Source organism: Typopeltis vanoorti, chromosome 10, assembly GCF_054136105.1.
Source record: "Typopeltis vanoorti isolate ZY-2024b chromosome 10, IOZ_Tvanoo_1.0, whole genome shotgun sequence".
In the NCBI taxonomy this organism is placed as follows: Eukaryota; Metazoa; Arthropoda; class Arachnida; order Uropygi; family Thelyphonidae; genus Typopeltis; species Typopeltis vanoorti.
The window spans coordinates 19,078,213-19,103,576 of record NC_143558.1 but is presented as its reverse complement, the minus strand read 5'-3'; the positions used below and the strand labels follow the sequence as shown (position 1 = coordinate 19,103,576).

The 25,364-nt window shown below is 36.4% G+C and overlaps 1 protein-coding gene across 4 annotated transcripts in view; it reads right to left on the bottom strand.

Moving 5' to 3' along the window:
- Nucleotides 1-25,364, bottom strand: part of LOC150102203 (tRNA (32-2'-O)-methyltransferase regulator THADA-like) — a 424,395-nt gene that overhangs the window by 12,251 nt on the left and 386,780 nt on the right. For 3 of the 4 annotated variants that reach the window (XM_090399010.1, XM_090399012.1, XM_090399011.1), the window contains one exon: nt 20,046-20,178. In XM_090399010.1, the coding sequence (XP_090255136.1) occupies nt 20,046-20,178 (133 nt within the window). Of the gene's footprint in view, nt 1-14,910; nt 15,033-20,045; nt 20,179-25,364 lie in introns of all 4 variants that reach the window. The other variant, XR_016548929.1, reaches the window with a different exon arrangement.

Genomic DNA, 25,364 nt, shown 5'->3' with positions numbered 1-25,364 from the left:
ACTAACACAAAGCAAATGAGGAAGAAAGCAAGAAACTAATATTGTTCCTAAAGTCCTAATGATTAAGACTTTAGGAACAATATTAGTTTCTTGCTTTCTTCCTCATTTGCTTTGTGTTAGTCCTAATGATTAGGACTTTAGGAACAATATTAGTTTCTTGCTTTCTTCCTCATTTGCTTTGTGTTAGTGCCTGCGTGCACATATCATATCTTTATGTTCCTGAAGATGGCAATGTGACGTTGCCGAAATATAGAAGTTATTCATTAAAGTTACCTTTAATTAATATACTTTATATGCGTTGTTGATTCCGTAAACTAATTACCAGTTATGTCTGACCAACGTATAAGCCTTGCTACTAGAATCTCTTCTAGTAGGTTTTGAAGATCTTTTTTATTTTCAGCTAGCAGTACTGTATCATCTGCATATCTTAAGTTTTTTATATTCCTGCCTCCTATGCCAACTCCTTTCAATTCTTCTAATTGCTTGAAGATATTTTCAGTATAGAGGTTAAACAATATAGGAGAAAGAACACAGCCTTGTTTGACACCCTTCTTTACTGGGAATTCCTCTGAGATTTCTCCTGATATTTTTATTGAGGCAGTTTGCTCCCAATATAGATTTATCAGTAATCTGATATCTTTACCATCTACTCCTCAATTTCTGATGCATTTGATTAGTTTTTCATGTTGTATATTGTCAAAGGCCTTTGTGTAGTCAATAAAACACAAGTAGACTTCTTTCTGCTTCTCCAGATATCTTTCTATAATAGTTCGAATGTTGAAGAGTTCTTCTCTAGTTCCTTTATTTTCCTGAAAACCAGATTGTGTTTCATTAATTTCCCATTTTGATTTTGTTTATTTCTTTCTAGGATGATATATGACATAACTTTTGCTATCTGACTGATTGTTCTGTACTCTTCATATTTGATTGTCTTCGATTTTTTAGGTATTGGTAAGAATGTTGAGTGCTTAAAATCTTTTGGCAGGTATCCAGTTTCATATATTTTGTTACATATGTCAGTCAGTGAGCTTATAGCCTTATCATCTAAAGCCTTTAGATATTCTGCCATAATTTCATCCATTCCTGGAGCTTTTCCTGGTCTCAGTTTCCTAATGGCATTTGTTACTTCCCAGGTAAGAATAGTAGTAGGCCCCTCCAAATCTTCTTGCATTGGTTTATCTATTCTATCATGATTGTAGAGTTCCTTTGAATACTCTACCCATCTATCCCTTATTTTGTCTTTCTCCATTAAGATGTTTCCACTGGTATCTAATTTTTCCAATGCAATGAGAGCTTACCCTTTTGCAAGATTTGCTAGTTTGCTCCCTAACTTTTTTCATGAAGTTATCTGGTTTTGTGCTTTTTGTCCAGAAGTTCAATTTCCTTGCATTTGTTGTTGAGCAATAGTTCTTTTGCAATCCTACATTCTTTCCTGATCTCGTTGTTTAAGTCTTCTTGTATTCAGGACGATTTTTGTGTTTCTTTTTTTCCTCCATCATTTTCAGTATCTTGTCATTCATCCACTCTAAATGGAAAAAGAATATGGCAACAACTTCCTGGTTCATAATATCAATATATTCAATTCTATATCATCAACCCTTTTTTACTTCTTTTCTCTGCTTAAGTTTGCATTTAGTGTAATTGAGTAAATTGTAATAAATGAATTGTTTAGGATGATGCTGAGGCAGCTAACTTTCATAATGCAACAAAATACATTAAATTATGCAATAACTGACATAGGAATTAAGATGTTATCTTATTACAAATAAAGAAACATTAATAGATAATCATACAATGATTTTCTATTTTATACAAAAATGTGATTTTAATCACATTTTTGTATAAAGTGACACCATTCATAATCACAACACCTGAATTTAGAAATGCCTTGTGACATACTGCAGACATAATTCTGTTTCACTTAATTTTTTATTAATATGGTCCATTTATCAAAAAAAATAAAATAATTATTATTATCATTTCAATCATTTTGGCAATAAAACAAAAGGAGGCACAGAGAGAGAGAGAGAGAGGGCGGGGAAGGACCTTTCCTCAAGCATCCTTGAACCAAGGACTAATTGCTATACAAGATCAAAATGTAATTTTCAGTTGTGAATATTTCTATTGTTTTCATGAGCACAATGTTTGTGATGAAGCTAAGTTATTCAAAGAATTCTATGAAATAGCAGTACTTTTGAAACACTTAATAAGTGGGTCAAAAATAATGTTTAAAGATAGTCATGAATAATTTACAATTATGTTTCTTTTTGCAGAGGAACATAATTTTTACATTAGAATTTGTATTAGTTTTGGCTTAATAACTACATATGATATAGCACTTGCCATGTACCCAATAAGAAATTAAAAATGTTTAGAAAAATGAAGTCTTTGGATTAAATTGCACTTACCAGAGACATATGTTGAAATTTTTTTTCACTTGGTTACTATAAATTAAAGAATGCCATGAAATTATATTTTTGGTTTCATCCTTTACCCAAGTGTAAGCAAACAAAGTTTATGTGTGAAGTCACTTCACGACTGGGCTACTTGTATATAGAGGCTAATGACTCCACATCATTTGCCTTAGTATCCCATAATGCAATGCACATCCTTACATACATGTATAATGCTATGCATTATGGGAGAGGCAACTACCCAGACCGGTTTCGACCTTTATTGAGGTCTCATATAAATAGCCTAGTCGTGAAGTGACTTCATGCGCAAACTTTGTTTGTTTACACTTGAGTAAAGGATGAAACCAAGAATATAATTTCTTGGCATCTTTAATTTATATTATAACCAAGTGAAAAAATGTTCAACATCTATCTCTAATCCAAAGTATTTTAGTAATAAGGTGTGACACCTTTTGGCTAATTTTATGTGGAAATATGACTTCTGCATTACTTCAAATTTAGTATCATGAATTAAAGTAAAGATGGAGGCTTGCACGTTAGTTTTGTGCATTATTGATGATGAATTGCAAATTTGATTGATAACGTTTTTAGTGATTTATGCATTAGTGACGAGTATTATGTTCATATGTACTGATCAAGCATTCTGATTACATAAAGTTTTTGTAAGTTGCAGGTGAGTAAATACTTTAATTTCAATTTTTAGTTCCATCGGAAACCATCTTCTAAGCCTAATTGCAGGGCATACTGCAGTACGATATTACTATATATCGTACTGCAGGAAAACACCAGACTGTGTTTACGGGATTTACAATAATCCTGTGGATCCAAGCCACAGGATTATTGTAATTTACTCGAACGCTTCATTACCATGGCAAAACCACTGAACGAGACCATATTCGAGGAGGTTTATAATGATTCCTCAGATTAGGAAAACTGCTGAGTGATAGCTGGCCGGGAAAAGTTAAGCTTTTTGATTCATTCCCACCCTCTGCAGTCACAGAAGATAACTCGGATGATACAAGTGAGGAGCTCATTACTCAGTTGCAGTCTCCCCCAGACTTTGAAGAGGTACGTGTGCGCAAAAAGAGCAAAACCACTGACACAGAATCTCCCATAGATTTTGGTATGGATGAGGATACTCCCAGTTCCAATCCCTCGACCGTCACGAAAGAGAGGATTCCACTGATAGTCCTCCGGGAAAAGAAAAGATGGACACAATTAAGATCCACCATGATAAACTCACAGATACAGTATCTCTCAGCCAAGAACACTGATGATGGTATAAAAATTCAGCTGGCTACTGTGACTGATTACAGGAAACTGACCAAAGTGTTAGACTCTATTAATATTCAATACCACACCTTTTCTCTTAGTTCGGAGAAAAATCTGAAGGTAATCCATGGCACTGGGGGGGGGTGCCATGGTGGATATAACTAAAGATGAAATTGAGACTGACCTCCACCACCAGGACCTGCCACCTATTAAGATCAGCAGACTGACTAGAGTGGAAAAATCCCCTATGCCTCTGGTCTTGGTGGAGATCCACAAAGCCTATAAGAACATCTATGATTTACCATCAGTTGGTGGACTCTGGATCACCCCAGAGGGTGATCTACTGTAAAAGGGCAACTACTGGTCAATGCTATAGATGCCAGAAATTTGGCCATGCTCAAAGACTCTGCAAGACAGAGTATAAATGCCTGAAATGTGCTAAGAACCACCCCACTAACACCTGCACCAAGCCAAAAACCACCTCAGCTAAATGTGCCAACTGTGGTGGCCCTCATCCAGCAAATTACAAGGGATGTACTCAGCACCCAAAAAACAGAGGGATGGAGACAACTAAACCACCCTCTTCCTCTAGTAAAAGAACACCTGAGGCCCCTGCTCCACAGCCTGAGACTTGGCAGCAACAGTCAGTGACCTTCAAAGACAGTGGAAGCCAAAGGCAAACAAGTTATGCTGATGTGGCCCGTACTAACAAACCAATATCAGAACAAAATCAGCCAATAGCACCTACTAATCTGACAGCAGTTATTACAGCCTCTCTAGCTAACATGCTACAAGATTTCAGCTTGTCTAACCCGTCAGCAACCACCACTAAAAGATTCCTATGGGAAACACAGGCCATCCACACAGCAATCATAAATGAATAAAAACAAACTCATTCCTGCCTCTCTTCAGATCATTGCATGGAATGCGAACGGTTTAAGGAACAAAATTCTGGACCTACAAGATTTCACTTACAGATACCAATCTTATATTATACTAATCAGTGAAACACACCTTAGACCCTCTGACAGTCCCAAAATATGGGGTTATCTCATGTACAGAAATGACAGATCCAACTACAGAGGCGGTGGCACTGCCATCTTCATTAAAAATTATGTTAAGCACCATTCTGTGAACAACCCACCAACTACTAACATTCCATGTTCCTGTGGATTAAATTACATAGGGAAAACATCAATAAACCTGGAAATTCAAAAAAAAAAGAACACGTAGGGGACATAAACAACAGAATAGATACTTCAGGATTAGTCCATCACTTCTCGATCTCTAACCACACCATCAATTGGGATAAAAGCTCTATGCCCTATATAGAAGAGGATTTTCGATGTAGAAACTTCAAAGATGCCACGGTTGTACTCCGCTCTGGAGAAAATCTAAACAGAAATCAAGGAATGATTCTGAAAGACATCTGGAAAAGCCTAATAAGTTCACTCAGCTTATCAGAATTTCATTTCGCTAAAAACTATAATGCGCTCAATAAACAATGACAGATACACCACATTCCATGCTTATGATGTTACACGTCGGTTTAATTTATTTGACTGTGTTACTTCATTCTTTTTTATTAGCAAATGTTAGTTCCTTGTACTGTTATACATGTCCTGAAGAAGCCAAACAGACCAGCTGTTGTGAAACTTGTAGATAACTCTTGTATATATTTTACAAAAATCTCTGGTGAACTAATAAAGTCAATAAAAAGTTCCAGTTTAAGATATGTAATCATTTTTATTTAAATTAACTAAAAGTAAGACGTCACAAGGTTCTTTGAAGAGAAGAAATTTGTAAGTGATTTGAGTGTTTTCATGTAATTCCATTTTATTTTATGACTATTAAACAATACATGGTTGGCAAGACATAACAGACTTCAAATGCAGGAAGAATATGACTCAGGCTGGATGTCTTGCATTTTGAATGGCAATGCAAGGCTACATGTTTAGTGTGAAATATTTGATCTTATAGAAAAGTATAGACTGTAAGGACTGGTTCTGACAAGTACAGTCCTGACACGAGAACTCCAGAATCTAATCTCTTTCCTGAAATGAAAGAACCACTCCATGGTAAATGTTCCACATCACTGAAAAAATTTTTATAGAAGTGATCTGACAATCAAAAAAGGTCTTGTTGACAGGAATAAAGTCAACCAAATGCTAGACAACAGAGATAAGGCAAAAATGAGATGATATTGAAAGTCTGTAATATTCTGTTAAATAAATGTTTGGCTTAAGAGTATAATTGCAAAACTTTTGGAATGACTTGCAATTCATATGCATTTCTTATCTAATTTCTGCAGGTATCTCAGTCTATCCAAAGTAAATGAGGTCACATGAGTAGGGGATATGATCTTACCAGTTCGCTACATTTTCTAGCTCCTCTAATAACTAGAACTCTGGATGGTACCTTCAGCTCCACAGTCTGCCAAAGACCAACCTTCATTGGTAGATACATACATAAAATTATCTATTATCTGTTCTCCCAGAAAACTAGCAATTAGCTCATTAGACCAATAATGCCAGGTTCTCCAACACTCTTCTATTCTTCAACTTCTTTCTTTCTCTTTCTTGGTATCCAATCAGTGCTTAAATTTATTCATCTTAATCTGTTAATTTGCTAATATGACTAGTCTTTAAAGTATGTAATTGCAGATGGACTCCAATTACAGTATGTAATTGGAGTCCATCTCCTCCACTTCAGTCATCTTTCTAATTCCATTCCCCTCCTTTTTTTATGTGAAGCATTCTTCTCTCCAAGGCTCTTTGTTCTACATACAACCTGTTTTCTACCACATTAGAAGATTTACAGAAATTATGGCAAAACTATGGAATTAACATCAATGGAAGAAATCTAAATTATTTACATTTTTCAGAGAAATGCAAATTGAAAAATTATACATTATTTACATTATAATGGAATGTAAAAAGGGGTGCTTAAGGGTCAAAGCTGTATAACTGAGAGGAGATCTCCACATAGTCTTTAAAGGAATGCAGAGAACCGACCAGGGCTTCTGACCTAATGTCCAATCCTCATCTTCTCATGGTGCACCCTGTTGGGTATCTACTTGGATACTAAACGAACGAGGATGGGCTGGCAATTTGGGATTTAGCCTACCAAATTGTATTCTTACTGGCTTAAACCAAAATACAAAATGATGGTACAACATGACAAAATTTCATGCTGGCCGGGGCATCGCCCGGTTAAACAAGGCCCCCGTTATTTTCGCCAGGGAACCAGGGTGAACAGCAAAAAGTCAGCTACTGGAACAAATCTGAAAGCACACCCCCAACTCAACATCACCAGAGTTAAAGATCGGTACTATCAACATAAGAAGCGTGAATGGCAAAGAAATGGAGCTAGCTGAGGAATTAGATAAGTACCAGATCGATGTAATAAGGGTGACTGAAACAAAAAAGACAAAAACTGGTGAGATCTCTCTGAGCAATAAATGCAGAATGTTATATTCAGGCAATGACTATCAAGGAAACAAAGGAGTAGCCATAGTATTCAACACAAAATACGAGGCTAATCTTAAATGGCAGGCAATCTCAAGTAGAGTGATGTGGGCAAATATGAGAATGGGGAACTGGATAATGAAACTTATTTGTGCCTATGGTCCCGCAGATGGTTCTACTAAGGTAGAAGTGGAGGAATTTTTTGAGGTTTTAGAGAAAGCAACTGACACAATGAAAAATGAGAAGTTGGTGCTTGTTGGGGATCTAAATAGCAGAGTAGGAAATGATTGTCAGGCATACAAAAATATTTTGGGAAAATTTGGAGAAAAGAGCAAAGCTAATAAATACCTGTTCGATTTCTACTCAGGACATGGACTGGTTATTACTAATACCATGTTCAAACATAAAAATGTGCACAAATTCACATGGAGAGAAGAGGCAAGGAATAAGAAAAGTCTCATTGACTATGTTATTGTTGATAGTGATGTTTTCTCCCTGGTGCAGGACACCAGGGTGTACAGAGGATTTGAAATTGGCAGTGATCACTATTTAGTCTTGAGCAGGATAAAATTGAATTTCATATTGAAAAGAATAACACGTAAGAAAGTTTTCAAGTGAATAAAAGTTGAGCAGCTTTCTGATGTGAACTGTAGACTGAAATACACAAAGATTATTGAAGAAAAAATGAAATAGTTTGAGAACAGGAACCATACCTTGGAGATTCAGTGGCAAGCCTTGAAGAAAACTTGATTGATTCAGCCAGAAGCATGTGGTGAGATTGTCTGCAAGGATAGAAAAATCAGAACTCCATGGTGGACACAGGAAGTTAAAGAGGCAGTGAAGGAAAAGAAGAAAGCATATCAAACGTTCCTGGCAAATAAGTCAGCTCGTGCTCTTAGAGAATACGGAGACAAATGTAAGAAAGCTAAACACTGTATAAAACTAGCTAAACAAAAGTCATAGGAGAACTTTGGCAAGAACATAGAAAATAAATATCAAGAAGGTGGCAAAATTTTCTGGAGGTTGTTGAAGAAGCTTAGAAATGGAGGAAAGAGTGCTGTAAAAGGAGTTAGAGACGATAAAGGTGACATGAAAACGGGAGAAAAAGATATCCTTGAAGTATGGAGTAATTACTTTGAAAAATTGCTAAACGAAACAAGCAGTGATGACAGCACAGTGGTAAAAAACACTGACCAGGCATGCAGTCAGGAATACATATCCATACTTGAAGTAGAAAAAGCCATCAAAGGCTTGAAATGTGGAAAGGCAGCAGGAGTAGATGATATTTGACCAGAAATGCTGAAGTATGGTGGTTTAAAAGTCTTACAGTGGCTGCACTGCATAGTTCAGAAAGCCTGGCCAGAGGGACGAATTCCCGATGATTGGAGTAGAGCTCTCATAGTACCCATATATAAAAAGGGAAATAAAACAATGTGAGTTTCCCTATTGAGTGTTCTGGTAAGATTTATGCAAGTATACTTGAGAAACGGTTGAGAAGAATTGTGGAAGAAAAGCTTGGTGAAGAACAAGCTGGATTCAGGCCAAATAGAGGCTGTCAGGATCAGATCTTCACTTTACGACAAATAGTCAAGAAATCATGGGAATATAACAGAGATCTGTATTTAAGTTTTGTCGATTTGGAAAAAGCATATGACAAGGTGCCAAGAGAGAAGCTATTCAATACACTGCAGTTATATGGTGTCAATGGGGCATTATATCAAGCAATATTTAGTCTTTATTTGAGTTGTAAATCAGCAGTTAGAATTGAAGGAAGTACAGGAAGATGGTTTAATGTTAAATCTGGAGTTTGAGACAAGGATGTACATTATCCCCTATGTTATTCATTATCTATATGGATCAAATTATGAAGGAAAGTGGTATTAAACATGATATCAAAATTGGAGATATTAATGTCAGCTCTTTGCTTTATGCAGACCATGTTATACTTCTAAATAAATCCGCTACAAGTCTGCAAGATTCCCTGACTAAATTGAATAACTGTTGTAATAGATATGGTATGAACGGCAGCAATAAAAAGACAATGAAAATAGGCAGAATCATTGAAAATGTCAACTGCATTGTGAACGTTGAACCTGTGGAACAAGTAAAACATTTCAGCTATTTAGGCACAATTTTTAGTGAAGATGTTAAATTAAATATGAAAATAGACAATAGAATCAATAAAGTGGTATGGTAGGAAGTCAACTGAATAAATTCATATGGAATAAGAGAGAAATTAGTCGGAACACTAAATTAGCTGTATACAAGTCAGTGTTGAAACCAGTTTTAACTTATGGATCTGAAAGCTGGGTCAGAAGTAAAACTTCACCAAAGACTAGAGACCACAAATATGAGAGTCCTGAGAAAAATTAGAGATATGAACAGATGGCATCAATGGCAATATCATATTAAAAATGAGGATATTAGGAAAGAACTTGACATTGTCAGCATCCAGGAATGTGTTAGCAGAGCTAATCTGAGGTGGTATGGTCACTTAAACAGAATGGGTGAGAAAAGATTAGCAAAACAAGTGTTCTGTGTGCATGGTTGGCAGCAAAACGACCCAGAGGAAGACCAAGATATAGGTGGATTGATACGGTACAAAGTGCCTTAGACGATAGAAATATAAGATCTGGTAATGTTAGAATCTTGACAAGTAACAGACTGATTTGGAGGAAAATTGTAGATAGGAAGTTAGTAATGATGTAAATGTTTCATGTAGTACTATCATATCCTGTACACTCCTTGAGGGTACATGCCAGGAATTTGATGATGATGTAATGTAAAAGTATTATATTATTATTATTAATACTATAAAGTAATAAAATTTTACATTATTTACACACACACACACACACACACACACACACACACACACACACACACACACACACACACACACACACACACACACACACACACACACACAGTATAATGGATTTAAAATAATGGATAGTAATAATAAATTCACTGGTCTAAAGTTTGCTATCATCTCTGCTATCCTTTTTATATAATAAGATAATTGATTTATGCCATTGGTGGGGAGTTTTTTCTTAAAATATCATTGTACTCATCCAGTATGACCTTATGGAATTGTGAACTTCTTGATTTTATGTGCTCTGCTAATATACCATCTTTTCAAGGTTTTTTATTATTGTTTGCTGATTTGGAGACTTTCCATAATTCTTCTGTTATGATTGCTAGTTTAGTATCTACTGCATCTAAATTTATTATTATATGGGCATCTGAATGGAGTCAGAGAACCCATTGCAAAAGACTCATTATTTGCACAATACCTATCATACCTCTCTTTGAACTCATACACTGACAAAATCTCTACATCCACCTCCCTTTGGCAACCCATTCACCATCCTCAAAGCACCCTCTTATATAATTTCTAGGGGCACTTGTTCTCTACCTACCATGTACTAAAAAGTCTTCAGTGTCAATCCATAATATCTCTTTAATAACTTATATGCTTCTATCATGATCCCTCTTTTTCACCTGTCAACTAGTTTTTGAAAACACAGACCTTCACTTAATTCTCATAAGGGAACATTCAGAATCACACCACAATCTTCATCACTTGCCTCTGGATTCTCTTCACAACTTCTTCATTCCCACAGAATCCAGGTCAGATCTTCCCCAAAATCTTGTGATTCTTGGTCTTATTAAAGTCCTATAAAGGAGAATAATAACCTCTCTGCTTGTCACTGTGTTCTGTAATCTGATTTTGACCACCTCTGCAATATGCGTTCTAAACTTCAACTTCCTGTCCTTAATCACCTCTAAATCATTGGCCTCATTTTATAGTTCAGTTCCATCAATGCAGTAAACAGATTTGGGTCTCTTCTCCCCAAAGTGCATTACCTTACATTTGGCCACATTAAACTGATAGTAATTTATCTTTGCTCATAGTGCCAGTGTGTTTAAGTCACCCTTCAGGATCTCTACATTATCTTCATTGACCATTGCTCTTCATGGCTTTGCATCATCATTCAAACAAATTAATATTTTCTATTTAAAATTTAAATAGAAAATTTAAATTTAAATTCAATTTAAAATTTCTTTTGACCTCATCAACTAGATTCCTCTCATAATTAGCTTTGGTCTTCCTTTTGCCTGTGCATTGTACTGGTCATGTGTGTGTGCTGACCACTTTTTTCTTTATATTTCTTCCACAATTTTGTTTTATTCTGCAACTCCTGCTTAATGATGCTATCTATTCATTCACCTAACTCCTCGATTTATTCTCCTGACTCTAGGTATACATCTGATATTGCTTTTTTCAAACACCTCTCTCATGCACTGCCAACATCTCTTCTCTCCAAATGCCATGGCACTACATAAAGCTGAGTCCTCAGTTTGTTGTAATCACCTACTTTGTAATTCCACATATACCCTTCTTAATAGAAAATTCTGCATGTCTGGCAATCTCCCAAGTCATGAACCACATGATTGCACTTCCCAAGTGGAGGCAACATGGCTAGATTGGTTACTGTTAAGTTCTCTGATGCTATGACCAGATTCAGCACGCTCACCTTATATACTATCCATTACATGCTGTCTCAGGTAATTATCTCTTAGCATCTGTATAAATTCCATTCCTTCAACTCCTCATGATGCAAATTTGCCAATGCATATCATTTATATCTACATTCTCCCTTACCCCCCCCCCCCCGGCATATAAGTAGCAACTAACTATATATTTCATCATGTTCTCCTATTGTACTTCTACTCATTTTTGGGTTCAAATCTTCTGCTATCATCCTTATTGACCATTGCTCTTCTCAGCTTTGCATCATCATTCAAACAACTTAATATTTCCCTCAAATCATTGATCACACATGCCAGCCTGGTTTGCCTGGCCTAGTGGTTAGTGTATCTGCTTTCCAGCCAAAAGGCTGTGGGTTTTCGAATTCTGCTGTGGGCATGGATGTTTGTGATCGTCTGTGAAAATACTAGTGATGGTGGGCAGTAGATAGCACTGGTGATGATGATGGTAGTTGCAGTTCACTGTAGTTGGTGGATTGAGTGGGGGAGCCAGAGAGTTGTAGAATAAGTGCCCTCCCTCAATCAGTCTTTGGACTCCTTGGAGGTGTCATGTAATAATAATAATAAAAAAAACTGCAGCATCCCTTTAGTCCTCCCCCCCCCAACCACCTTTCACTCTCACACTTGTTTGTCTCATGGGTGTCTCCATACACAACTCATCTGAATATACCCTAATTTCTTTAGTATTCCTGACTTTGTACGTGCACACTCTCAGTGAACAAAGTTCTCTGTAGACACTTAACTCTGAATCCATTTAAGTGCAGTTCATCAGCACTGTACAAATCTTTACATCAAACTCTTGGCATAGGTTCACAAACGACATCATTCCTTCTGCTCAATCTGTGTACTGATTCATTAGCTATTATCACCCTCCTTTTCAGTTTGCCTCTATCATAGCATGGCAGCAGACTTACAACTTCACCTTTTTGTCTTCTTTTTTGTTTCTTCCAATAACTCTTTCACATCAAATCTCATGTAACCAATCACCTCTCAGGTCATTGGTTCCAGCCCAAATAATTAATTCTTTACCTTCCCTTTCTACATTCTGACAGCATTACTAAAATTCTTAATTTTTGCACCAGAGAAACAAGATTTTGTAGCACTTTTGTGAAGTAGTGAAGTGTTCTCCCCCATCATAGAATCAGCATAAAAAATTATCTGCCTATGCTCTTTCTCTCCTTTATTCTTTTTGGCTTCAGATCCTTGCTTTTTTCTGCTCTCAATTTGATTCTCTTGCTGTTTCTGCAGCCATTCAATCTCCTGCTTTGTCCTGTGAAGGACTACATGCATATTTCTTTATTCAGGTCTTCTACCTTCTGCTGAACTTCCACCATTGCAACTTTCACATGCACTATCTTACCATTACTTACAATCACCTCATTTATACTCTCTTTCACATTTCTTTCACCAGCATTTAAATCTGGAACTCCATTCACTCTAATACTTTGGATTTCACGGCTTTTAGTACTAACTTCCACTACTCCATTCTTTCTCTTTCAACAAGTCTTGCATTTGTGGCTCATATAACATCTACGATGCACACACACACACTCTCTCTCTCCACTGCCATTCTCATACCACAATCCATTTTCTCTTAGAAACAAATACATTGCACATTGCATTTCACACACACAAATCCCCCACAGAGTGATGTCTTGGCTGCAATTGTTCTCATTCGCATCAACGCCACCATAGATAGGGTAATAGTCAATCAAGATGATGTAGAGAGCTTGCATGATGATTTAAATAGGCTGATAGTATAGGCAAAACATGAAGCCAGGGTAGCTCACAGGATTACTTGGTTATTGAAAAATATGCTAACAAGCAGAGTTAAGGGAGTTATCATCCCTCTTTATAAAGCCTTGATGTGACTGCATCTGAATTACTGCACTAAGGTCTGGTCACCTGGGATGAGGAAGTGGTGGAGAGGATCCCGAAGTGAGTGACCAAGAGGGTGAGTTGTCTCTATGGAATGCTTTCTATGAGGACAGATTAAGGGTTTGTGGATTGCAAAATTTGGTTAATAGAGGAAAAAGAAGGGATGTGATAGAAACATTTAAGTTATTTCATGTTTCTGTGGGAAATGTTTCAGCACTTCTCTAGTGAGGTCAGAACAAGAGGTCATCCCTGGAAGTTGAGTAAGAGTGTGGTTAGCAAGGGTATGAGGACTATATTGTTTGCTTGGAGAGTGGTGAATGAATGGAATGGGTTGCTTGACTGAGTCAGTTGTAAGTACTTTGTCTGTTAATGGTTACAAGGAGAGGTATGATAGATATTTTGTTGATAGGTTGGGTCTCTCACATTGAGTCTTAGGAGGTGCCCTTGTACTAATAACATTTGCATTTCTACAAAGCCCATATTGTCCATGCTACTCCTATCTTGTTTATCCCCCCCCTTTTTATGATTAGATTAAGTATCTGTACAGTAAGTTTTTCTCTAGATGTTCTGTTTGCAAGTAACGATTTTCCTAAAACCTTAGTAACTTCTATCATAATTAAAACTTTTTTTTTTTTTTACAATCTGTCTAAGGTAAGTCTGATTCATTCATACCTCTTTCCTTCAACTTTTCTTTATGGTTTACTATATCTTCATGTTCTATTGTGGAATTTTTCAGTACTAATTTAAAATTTTCTTTCCTGATATTTATTCTGTCCTTACTCTCACTAAGATATCACTATCATAGCTAAACTGGCTAACAACAGATAAATCTTCCAACATTTCCATGATGTTTACCATAACATAACCAATTTCATTAAAAACTATTCCATTTGATGAGTTCCAAGTCTACTCTAATTTGTTTTGTTTTTTAAATAAAGTATTACCTATATACAATTCCTGGCTCTCAGAAAATGCAATGAATCTAGGTCCTCTTTCATTTCTTTGGCCCATGCCTTGCACACACACCTAAAGCACTTTTGTTTGTTTTTTTACAATGTATGTTTGTTTGTTTCTTGCCTACTTTACAATGAATGTCAATTCCTCAAAGCCTCTTCTATTACAAGAATTTAAATGTGTTAAAAGTGACTTGTATTATATTGAATGGGTTTAACCCTTCTACAATTCAATGTCTCCTTCAGTGCTTTGTCCACAGTAAATCACAACCTGAAGATAATCTGTATTTCCATTCTGTATGTTAAAAACATCTCTGAATTGCAATATTAATATTAAGTCACCCAAGATATCAAACTTCCCACAATCCTCACTGATTAATCCTCCTTTCCAGCTTCTCTCTCTTTAATGGAGAAATTTCATCCACTGACACTTCCAAGTGGTTATTGAATCTCTTGGTCTTATGACCTCAGTTAATTTGGAAAGAGTGTGAAATCTATAGAAAAACAGAAGAATATGGGGTATCAGATTACCATTCAGATAAGTCATTTTTTGATAATTAGCTTACTTTTGAAATTAAATTATTTTCAATTACATAAATTTGAAAAACAGATCATTGTCGTCAACTTCCTGATATGCATCCTCAAGGAGTGTACAGGATGACTACTACTACTACATGAAAAGGGTATATCATTACCAACTTCTTGTTGCCAGTTTTCCTTCAAATTAATCTGTCACCTGTCAAGACAGATCAGATCTTATATTGTCAGATCTTACATTTCAGTCTTCAAAGGCACGTCTTACTATATTAATTAACCTAGGACTTTCACTGAGTCTTTTTCTTGTTATCCTGGCAAAAAAGACATTTGTATTGCTGACCTTTCCTCTCCCAAAGTGACCATACCACCTGAAATTAGCTGTGCTCAAACATTCCTAAATGCTAAAATGTCAAGTTCCTTCCTTCCTCATTTTAACACTACTCTGCCATTGATTGCCAGCTTGGTTGGCTGAGTGGTTAGTGTATCCACTCTCCAGCCAAAAGGCTGCAGGTTCAAATCCCACCATGGGCATGAAAGTTTGTGATTGTCTGTGGGAATACTAGTGGCGTTGGTGTAGTTGCAGTTAGTTATAGTTGGTGGAATGAGTGGTGGAAAGAGAGTTGTAGAGCAGGGGCCCTCCCTCGAGGAGTCTTTGGACTCCCTGGAGGTGTCATGTAATAATAATAATAATTGATGCAACCTGTTCAAACCCCCAATCTTTATCAGAACTCTCATATCCTTAGTCTCCAATCTTTGTGTAAGCGTTTTATTTCTAACATAACTCTCAGATCAAAATTGGTTCGAACACTCTTGTATATAGCTAGCTTTTTGACAAATGTCTATCTTATTCTATATAAATTTATTCATTGACTTCCTATCTAAATGAAGGTAAGAACCATCAAGATAAGCAGTATTAATGGAAAGGAAACTGAACTTGCAGAACTGGAAAAGTAGCATGTGGGCATAATTAGCATTACTGAGACAAAGAAGACAAAAACAGGGGAGATCTTACTAAATAATAAGTATAGGATGTTATATATGGGTAATAATAATCAAGGAAAAGAAGGAGTGGCAATAGCAACACCAAACAAGAAGATAAATTCCTTGGTTAGAAGGCAATTTCAAGCATAGTTATTAAATGGGGAAATGGACAATGAACTTATTTAAGCTTATTGAAGGTTCTCCTAAGGAAGTAGTGGAGGAACTTTTAAGTCATTAGAATAGGCAGCTGACAAAGAAAATGGAAAAAGTGGTCCTTATTGGATATCTAAACAGCAGAGTAGGAATGAATCCCACCCAACACAGAAACATTTTGGAGAAAAAGGAAAGACTAATAATGATGGTAAGTATCTGCTGGAGTTCTGCTTAGGATATGACCTTGCTGTCACTAACACTGTGTTTTAACATAAATATGTGTACAAGTTCATGTGGGGTGAAGATACAAGAAATAAGAAAAGTGTCATTGCCCATGTCCTTGTTGATAGTGGTTCATAATACAAGAATGTACAGAGGATTTGAAATTGTAAGTGATATCACTTAGCTTTAAGTAGCTAAGTGATATCACTGAATATCACATTGAAAAGAAGAGTATTGAAAAAAGTTACTGATAAACTGTAGACTCAATTATACAAATAGTAGTATTGAAGAAAAAATTGAAAACAAGAACCAAACCTTGGAGTGTCATTGGCAAACTCTGAAGAAAACAATGACATGTGATGGACACAAGAAGTTAAAGAAGCAGTCCAGAAAAGAAGAAAGCATATACTAAAACTTCCTAGCAAGTAAGTTGGCAGATGCCCTAAAAGAATACAGAAAAAAAATGTAAGAGAACTGGGCCATGTATAAAAGTATGTAAACAAAAGTCATGGGAAGGCTGGTAAGAAAAGAAGATAAATATCAGGAAGGTCAAAATGCCCTGGAGGCTTTTGAAAAAGTTTAGAAATGGAGAAAAGAGTACTGTAGAAAGCTTCAAAGATGATAAACTGGACATGCAAACTGAAGGTCTGGAGTAATTGAAAGAAGCAGTGATATAATAGTAGTATAAAATTTAACAGAGAAATGCAAACAAGTGTGTGTGTGTGTGTGTGTATATATATATATATATATATATATATATATATGAATACTTGAGATAGAAAAAGTAATCAAAAACTTGAAACATGGAAAGGTAGCTGGAGCAGATGATATTCAACCAGAAATACTCAAATAAGCAGGTATAAAAGTTTTGAAGTCGCTACACTCCATAACTCAGAGGGTCTAGTCAGAAGGTCAAATTCCAGGTGATTGGAGTAGAGCTCTCATAGTACCCATCTATAAAAAAAAGGGAATAAACCTGAATGTGAGAATTACAGAAGAATTTCTCTACTAAGTGTTCCAGGTTGAGAAGCATAAGACTTATGCAAGCATACTTGACAAGAGGCTGAGAAAAGTTGTGGAAGAGAAACATGGAGAAGAAAAATCAGGGTTCAGCCCAAATAGAGATTGTCAAGATTGTTGAGAAACCATGAGAATATAACAAGGATCTGTACTTAAGTTTTATAGATATGGAAAAAGCATACAGCAAGATATCTGGAAAAAAGCTTTTAAAGCAGTACAATAATATAGGATAATTGGAACATTATACAGAACAGTACCTAGTCTATATTTAAGTTACAAGTCAGCGGTTAGAATTGAAAGAAATACAGGAAGATAGTTTGAGGTAAAATCAGGTGTAAGCCAAGGATGGATATTATCCCCAGTTATTCATCATCTATATAGCTTGCATTATGAAAGAAAGTGGCATTAAACCTGATATTAGAATTTGAGGTATCAAACTTAGCTCTTTGCTTTATGCAGATGGTGTTTTACTCCTAAACACATCCAGTACAAGTCTCCAGCATTCTCTAAATAAATTGAATAATAGCTGTAACAAATTTGGTGAAAATCAGCAATAAAAAGACCAAAACTGAAAATAGGCAGAAACAGAAAACTTCATTTTGCACTCTCAATGGACAGCCTATAGAACAAGTAAAATATTTCAGCTATTTAGGCACAGTTTTTAAAGATAATGAAGATAAAGTTTGGAAATAGACAACAGAATAAGCAAAGTTGGTATTGTGGGGAGCCATTTGAATAAATTTATATGGAATAAGATATGAATTAGCCAAAACACTAAACTAGCAATATATAAGATAATGTTCAAACTAGTTTTAAGTTATGGATGGAAACTATGAGAATATAACAAGGATCTGTACTTAAGTTTTGTAGATATCAAAAAAGCATACAGCAAGATGTGAGAGTTGGGCTAGACATCTTCTGATGAGATAAATTCAAGACTTTTGATCCTTATGTACCCTCTGTTATGTGCTGTTATGACTCCTCCATGCTCCCTTGGCTGCTCATCTCTATCATCACTGATCTTACACCTCTCCTGGACCTGTTTGTTTCCTCCACATCCCTGGTCATCTAGATCTTTTGTTGTATACATACACACCACTCTTCTTATGGAGTGTCTCCCTGACCTCTTCCTGTTTCCTTGTTTGTCTCTTGTGTTCCTTCTCTCTCATTCTCTTCACTCATATCATTTGCCTCTGCATTCACTTGCTCTCCTAACCTACTTACCTGCTGTTCCACCTCACCTCCTGTGGTGACTAGAAGACCTGAGTTTAAACTATGTTTAAACTCAGTTCTTCTAGTTACCACTCTCTCTTGCAGCAAGTTTCTCCAGTTGAATCACACCTAATTTTTACCAAATATCGTATTTTAATAAACTGATGTCTCACTTCAACTACATATGTTCTCCAGCTTGTTTATCTCTATTCAGGAAAGATGGCTGGAGAAGAAGATTCTCCCACCAATTTCCATATGATAAACTAGTTAACTCCTTTTTGATCGAAATATTCTTACATTTATACTTGTATCATGGATGGGCCTTGAATCCAGGTCTTTCTGGCTAAAGTTCATATGCTGTTCTTCTTAATGTGTAACTAACAGGAGAATGGATCAAAAACCAAGAGTCTACAGCTAGAGAGGTGTTAAATTTGGTTTCTGTATCAAAGCTTTATTGAATATAGTGCAGCTGCACCTTCTCTTAATAGGTTTGGCAGCACATGTTGAAATAGGATATATAGAATCCAATTAAACAAGTAGAAGAGGAATTTGCTGCTTCTGTGGCTGACTTTTACTATATACTTGGAAAACAGCATTGATCTCATCTTCATAACGGTGATAGAAATTTTCATTTCTATCACCATTAACTTAATTTTTCTTAATTTCTAATTAATTTCTAAGACCAGCTAACTTAATTTTTCAGTTAAGTTAGCTGGTCTTAGAAGAAAGCTATAGGATTTTTTTTTCCCTCTCCATAAACTTGGGTTTTCTTCAGACAAAGAGACTGTCTGCATGATTTCAGGTAGTCTGTTTGTCTGCAGAACACTTGGCTATAAATATGTCCCGTTTATCATGTCAAAATTAAGTTGAATGTAAATTTTTCAAACCATACCGACATATAAGGCTACAGGAACTAAGAAGACACAATGAAATTTACTTTTTTTTTTTTTTTTTGAAAAAAATTTCATATAAAACATTCAGTAGGATTCATGTGATCATTCATTTGCAGTTGGTGAGCATTTATAAAATAACAAATTTATAAAATAACAACATCACTAAAATTGAAAACTACTATATAACATATTACATTTTAGATACACAAAATTATTATTATTATTCATGATCTCCAATGAGTCAAAAGATGCATAGTAGGAGGCTCATCTCAGACAACATAGTCTATCATACCACTCCTTCTTGTTCACTGTTGGTGCTCTCACTACCTTATTAGACAATGCATTCCACAGTCCAAGAATCCTCCATGCTTGGACTGTGGAATCATCCATCTCACCACTTCCATTCAAAACTTCCAGGAATAAGCAAAGTATTTTATTTTGATATAATATTTTATCAGAATAGTTTCCTCATTCCCATTAACAGCCTACCTTTAAAATTCTTTCCGTGGGTCTCTTCAAGCATGACTTTTACAGCATTAAGTTGAGGTTTAATATTTTTTGTCAATTTTTCAATAGTGCATAACCATGTTGAATCTTCCTTTGAATGTTTTTGCAGCGATATCTATTAAAAATATGTTAACAGAATAATTATCTCTGAAAAAGATCAGCGTAATAGCTAATTGTGAACAAAAATGATCCATACCTTTTAATAATATTTTCCATTTAACAATACCCACCAGTATTACTTTATCAAAATTTCCTGAAGAACTAGCTAGGAGAATCAAAAAAAGTTTCAACTACTGTTCCTTTCTCTTTCCTACCAGTATGTTACCAGTATTAACAGGAAAACACAAAACACCTACTCTGATTTTCTTCTTCACAACAATAAGTGAACCACATCTGATACTCTTTTAGTTAATGGCTATCTATCCCACAATCTCCAGAGCACCCCCACCACATGATTAGAGTAAATCAGTATCCATTCTTTAAGGATACTGATATCTTAATACATGGACACCTTGAAAAAAATTACTAGAATATTAAAAATACAATATCACAAATACAAATCACATACTAAGCTATTATCCTTAGTCTACTCTAGTGAGCATTTATAAAAGAATAAATGTGCTGGTGTGGGAGTCACTCTTAGGGGGAGAGGCCATTCCATGCTTTGAATTATGTACATTAGAAAAAAAATCTCACAAAAATAGTGCAGATTAATTTTACTGCTGAAGCAACTATAAATCTGAAAGACTTTTTCCTAGCAACTGCCTCAACTCTGAAACAAGTACCAAAACCACAATAAATATCTGCTAAATGTGTGCCAGGGAATAGGCATCTGCCTGCAGGGCCGCGCCAACCCGAGGGTGCAAGGGGTGCACCGCACCCGGGTGGCATTTTATGTAGCTAATATCTAATTTGGATTATACAATGCAGTAATAGGTGCGGCCGATATAAGTTTGCATCCGGGAGCAAATAGCCTTCGTGTGGCACTGTCTGCCTGGACATATTTTTTAATATGAGTCTTGCACTAGGTTGAGTTTCAAACGCGTGGAAGGAGGGCAAGATTGTGCCAAATTATAGGCCTATCTGTGTGTCAGATGTTGTGGTTAAGATGGTGGAGAAGCTGGTGAGAATTAGGATCCAGAATTGGGTTCAACAAGTTAGTAACCTACTTACTTATTACAATAAGGTGATGCCTTCACTGGAAAGAGGAGAGGGATACACAGTGTATCCCTCTGTAAAAGTCTTCTGTGGTATACTTTTCACTATCAATCCAGCTATATATTGGTTGGGTCTTTTTCCTGCCAACCTGGCAGAGAACACTTGTTTTGCCAATCTTTCCTCTTCGATTTTTAAGTGACCATACCACCTGAGATTAACTCTGCTAACACATTCCTGGATGTTAACAATGTCAAGTTCTTTCCTAATATTCTCATTTTTAATATGATATTGCCATTGATGCCATCTGTTCATGCCCCTAACCTTTCTCAGGACTCTCATATCTGTGGTCTCTAGTCTTTGGTCAAGTGTTTTATTTCTAACCCAGCTTTCAGAACGATAAGTTAAAATTGGTTTGAACACTGTCTTGTATATAGCTAATTTAGTGTTTCGACTAATTTCTCTTTTATTCCATATAAATTTCTTCAACTGATTTCGTACCATACCAACTTTGTTGCTTCTGTTGTCTATTTCCATATTTAATTTAATATCTTCACTAAAAATTGTGCTTAAGTAGCTGGAATGTTTTACTTGTTGAGGTGACTAAAGGTGTGGAATTTTCGATTAAGACAGGGTACAGGTGGAATTACCATGCTGGCAAGTATGACAAGCTTAGGAGATTGCTTGGATCAGTGCCATAGCATGTAAAACTGCAAGGGCTGGATGTCGATAGAGCATGGGAAGTGGTCAAGGAGAATTTACAGGAGGTTATGGCTGATTGTATACCTAAGGTCCGAATAGTAAAACAAGTAGGGGTAAAATGGATGAATAACACCATTAACTTGAGCTGCAAAAAAAGAAACAACTGTGGAGGGAATTTAAAGAGAAAGGTGACCTGCAGGCACACGAACGGTATATAAAGCGCAGGCCAGAAGGGTAACGAACGTGGTAAAAAAAGCAAAAGCGGATTATGAAAGGAAACTAGCTATGCAAGCTAAAAAGAATCCCAAACAGTTCTTTCAATATGCTGCAAGCAAAAAAAAAAAAAAAAAAACTGTACACGGCAGAATGATTTTAAGGAATGACGATGGTAAGGAGGTCACTGAATCAGTCGATATAGTGGAATTACTGAGCGAGCACTTTGCAAGAGTATATCATCCAGGTGGTGACATTGAAAAAATGAAGGAACCATTAGTTTATATGGGAATTGTGATGAATGAAGTGGAGGTGAATAGTCTATTACAGAACCTTAATGTGAATACATCTGTGGGACTGGATGGTATACCGACACAGGTCTTACGTGAAATGGCTAAAGAATTATCAGTGTCCTTGACCATGTTGTTTAATCCGAGTCTTGGGTCTGGTTTAGTCCCAAAGGTGTGGAAAGAGGGGAAAATAGTTCCACTGAATAAAGGAGGATCCAAGACTACTGTTGCAAATTACCGACCTATCAGCATATCAGGAGTCGTTGTCAAGGTCTTGGAGAAAGTAGTCAAGGGAAAAATAAAGGAATGGATTGATGATAATGAGATACTGTATGGGGGACAGCATGGCTTTGTGAAGGGTAGATCATGCCTCAGTAACTTGCTCAAGTTTTATAACACAATGAAGGCTGAAATGGATAAGGGTAATGGTTTTACAGTGACACTGCTGGACCTGGCAAAGGCATTTGACAGGATACCACATGGAATTCTAATCCGTAAACTACAACATATGGGAATGGATATAGGGTTGGTGAGATGGATAGGTGGGTGGTTGATGGAGAGATATCAGAGAGTAGTTTATTCAGGAGTAGAGTCCAAAAGACGGCCTGTGATTAGTGGTGTGCCACAGGGTTCTGTTCTTGGACCACTGCTGTTTAATTTGTTCATTAATGACATAGGGAAGGATCTAAGAGGAACAGTTCATTTGTTTGCCGATGATGCAAAGTTAGGTAGGGCAATAGAGAATGCAGAAGATGTCAAAATCTTGCAGGAAGACTTGGATAGATTGGAGTTCTGGGCTAAGGAGAATGGATGTCAATTTAATGTGACAATATGTAAGGTTATGCATTTTGGGGTGAAAAGATTAGCAGTAGTATACCACATTGTTGGAACTGTACTCTAGGAGATTAATGAGGCCAGGGACTTGGGAGTGTTGGTGGATAGGGAGATGAAGTTTAGGGGACACATTGCAAAAGTGGCTAAATCAGCTCATGAACTCACTTCGTTGTTGAAAAATACTTTGACGAGCAGAGACAAGCAAATTATTGTACCTCTGTACCAAGCCTTGATAAGACCTCATCTCGACTACTGTGCCCAGATTTGGTCACTGAGGTTTCTTCTTGATGGGGAGGAGGTGGAGAGGATCCAGAGGCGAGTGACCAAGATGATAGCAGGTCTATGGACTGAACCTTATGAGAACAGGTTGAAGAAATTAGTTGATAGGCGGAAAAGGGGAGACATGATTGAGACATTCAATTGCTAAAGGATTTCTATAGGATTAATTCAGAGGATATTTTTGAGATCAGGACTGGTGGTGGGAGAACTAGGGGGACATCTATGGAAGCTGGGCAAGAGTGTAGTTAGCAAGGGTGTTAGAGCTGGGTTCTTTACTTTTAGAGTGGTAAATGAGTGGAATAAGCTGCCAGAGTTTGTTGTGGGTGCTATGACAGTGAATAAGTTCAAGGCAAGGTATGATAGATACTGTGAGAATGTCGAATAGTTGTGTGGACATGATGTTTAGGGCCTCCCTCGATGAGTCTAAGTACTCCCCAGAGTCGCCCGTAATAATAATAATAATAATATCATCTACTTCCACTGCCTTTCCACATTTCAGGCCTTTGATGGCTTTTTTTTCCCTTACTTCAAGTATGGATATGTATTACTGATTGCATGCCTGTTGAGTGTTTTTTACTACTGTGCTGTCACTACTTGTTTTCATTTAGCAGTTTATCAAAGTAATTACACCATACATCAAGGATATCTTTTTCTCCAGTTTTCATATCACTTTTATCATCTTTAATTCGTTTTACAGCACTCTTTCCTCCATTTCTGAACTTTTTCAAGTCTCTAGAATAATTTGATACCTTCCTGATATTTGTTGTCTAAGTTCTTACCAAAGTCCTCCCATGAACTTTTCTTTAGCTAGTTTTACACAGTGTTTAGTTTTCTAACATTTGTTTGTGTATTCTCTAAGAACACAAGCTGACTTATTCACCAGGAACTTTTGATATGCTTTCTTCTTTTCCTTCGCTGCCTCTTTAACTTTCTGTGTCCACCATGCCATTTTGATTTTTCTATCCTTGCAGACAACCTCACCACATGCATCTCTGGCTGAATCAATCAATGTTTTCTTCAAGACTTGCCACTGAATCTCCAAGGTTTGGTGCCTGTTCTCAAACACTTTCATTTTTTCTTCAATAATCTTTACGTATTTTCATCTACAGTTCACATCTGAGAGCAGCTCAACTTTTATTTGCTTGAAAATTTTCTTATATATGCTGTTCTTATAAATATGAAATTCAATTTTATCCTGCTCAGGATAAACATCACTTCCAATTTCATTTCCTATGTACAATCTAGTGTCCTGCACCAGTGAGAAAACACATCACTGTCAATGAGACTTTTCTTATTCCTTGCCTCTTTTCTTCATGTGAATTTGTGCGCATTTTTATGTTAGAACATTCTTATGTTTATAGTACCGATCTTGAACTCTGGTGATGTTGAGTTGGGATGTGTTTCAGGATTTGTTCCAGTAGTTGACTTTTCGCTATTCGCCCTGCTTTTCTGGTGAAAAAATGGGGCCTTGTTTAACCAGGCTTCTTCTCAGCTGACATGAGATTCTGTCATGTAGTATCATCATTTTATTGTGTTTAAGCCGTTATGAACACAATTTGGTCAGCTAAATCCCAAATTGCCAGCTCATCCTCATTCGTTCAGTGTCTACGTAGCAGGGTGCACCACGAGAAGGTGAGGATTGGACATTAGGTCAGAAGCCCTGGTCAATACTCTGCATTCCTTTAAAGGCTATGTGAGGGGTCTCCTCTCAGTTATACAGCTTTGACCCCCAGACAGAAATATCATCATTAAATTCCTGCCATGTATGCTCAAGGGGTGTACAGGATATGATAGTACTACATGAAAAATTTTCATCATTACTAACTTC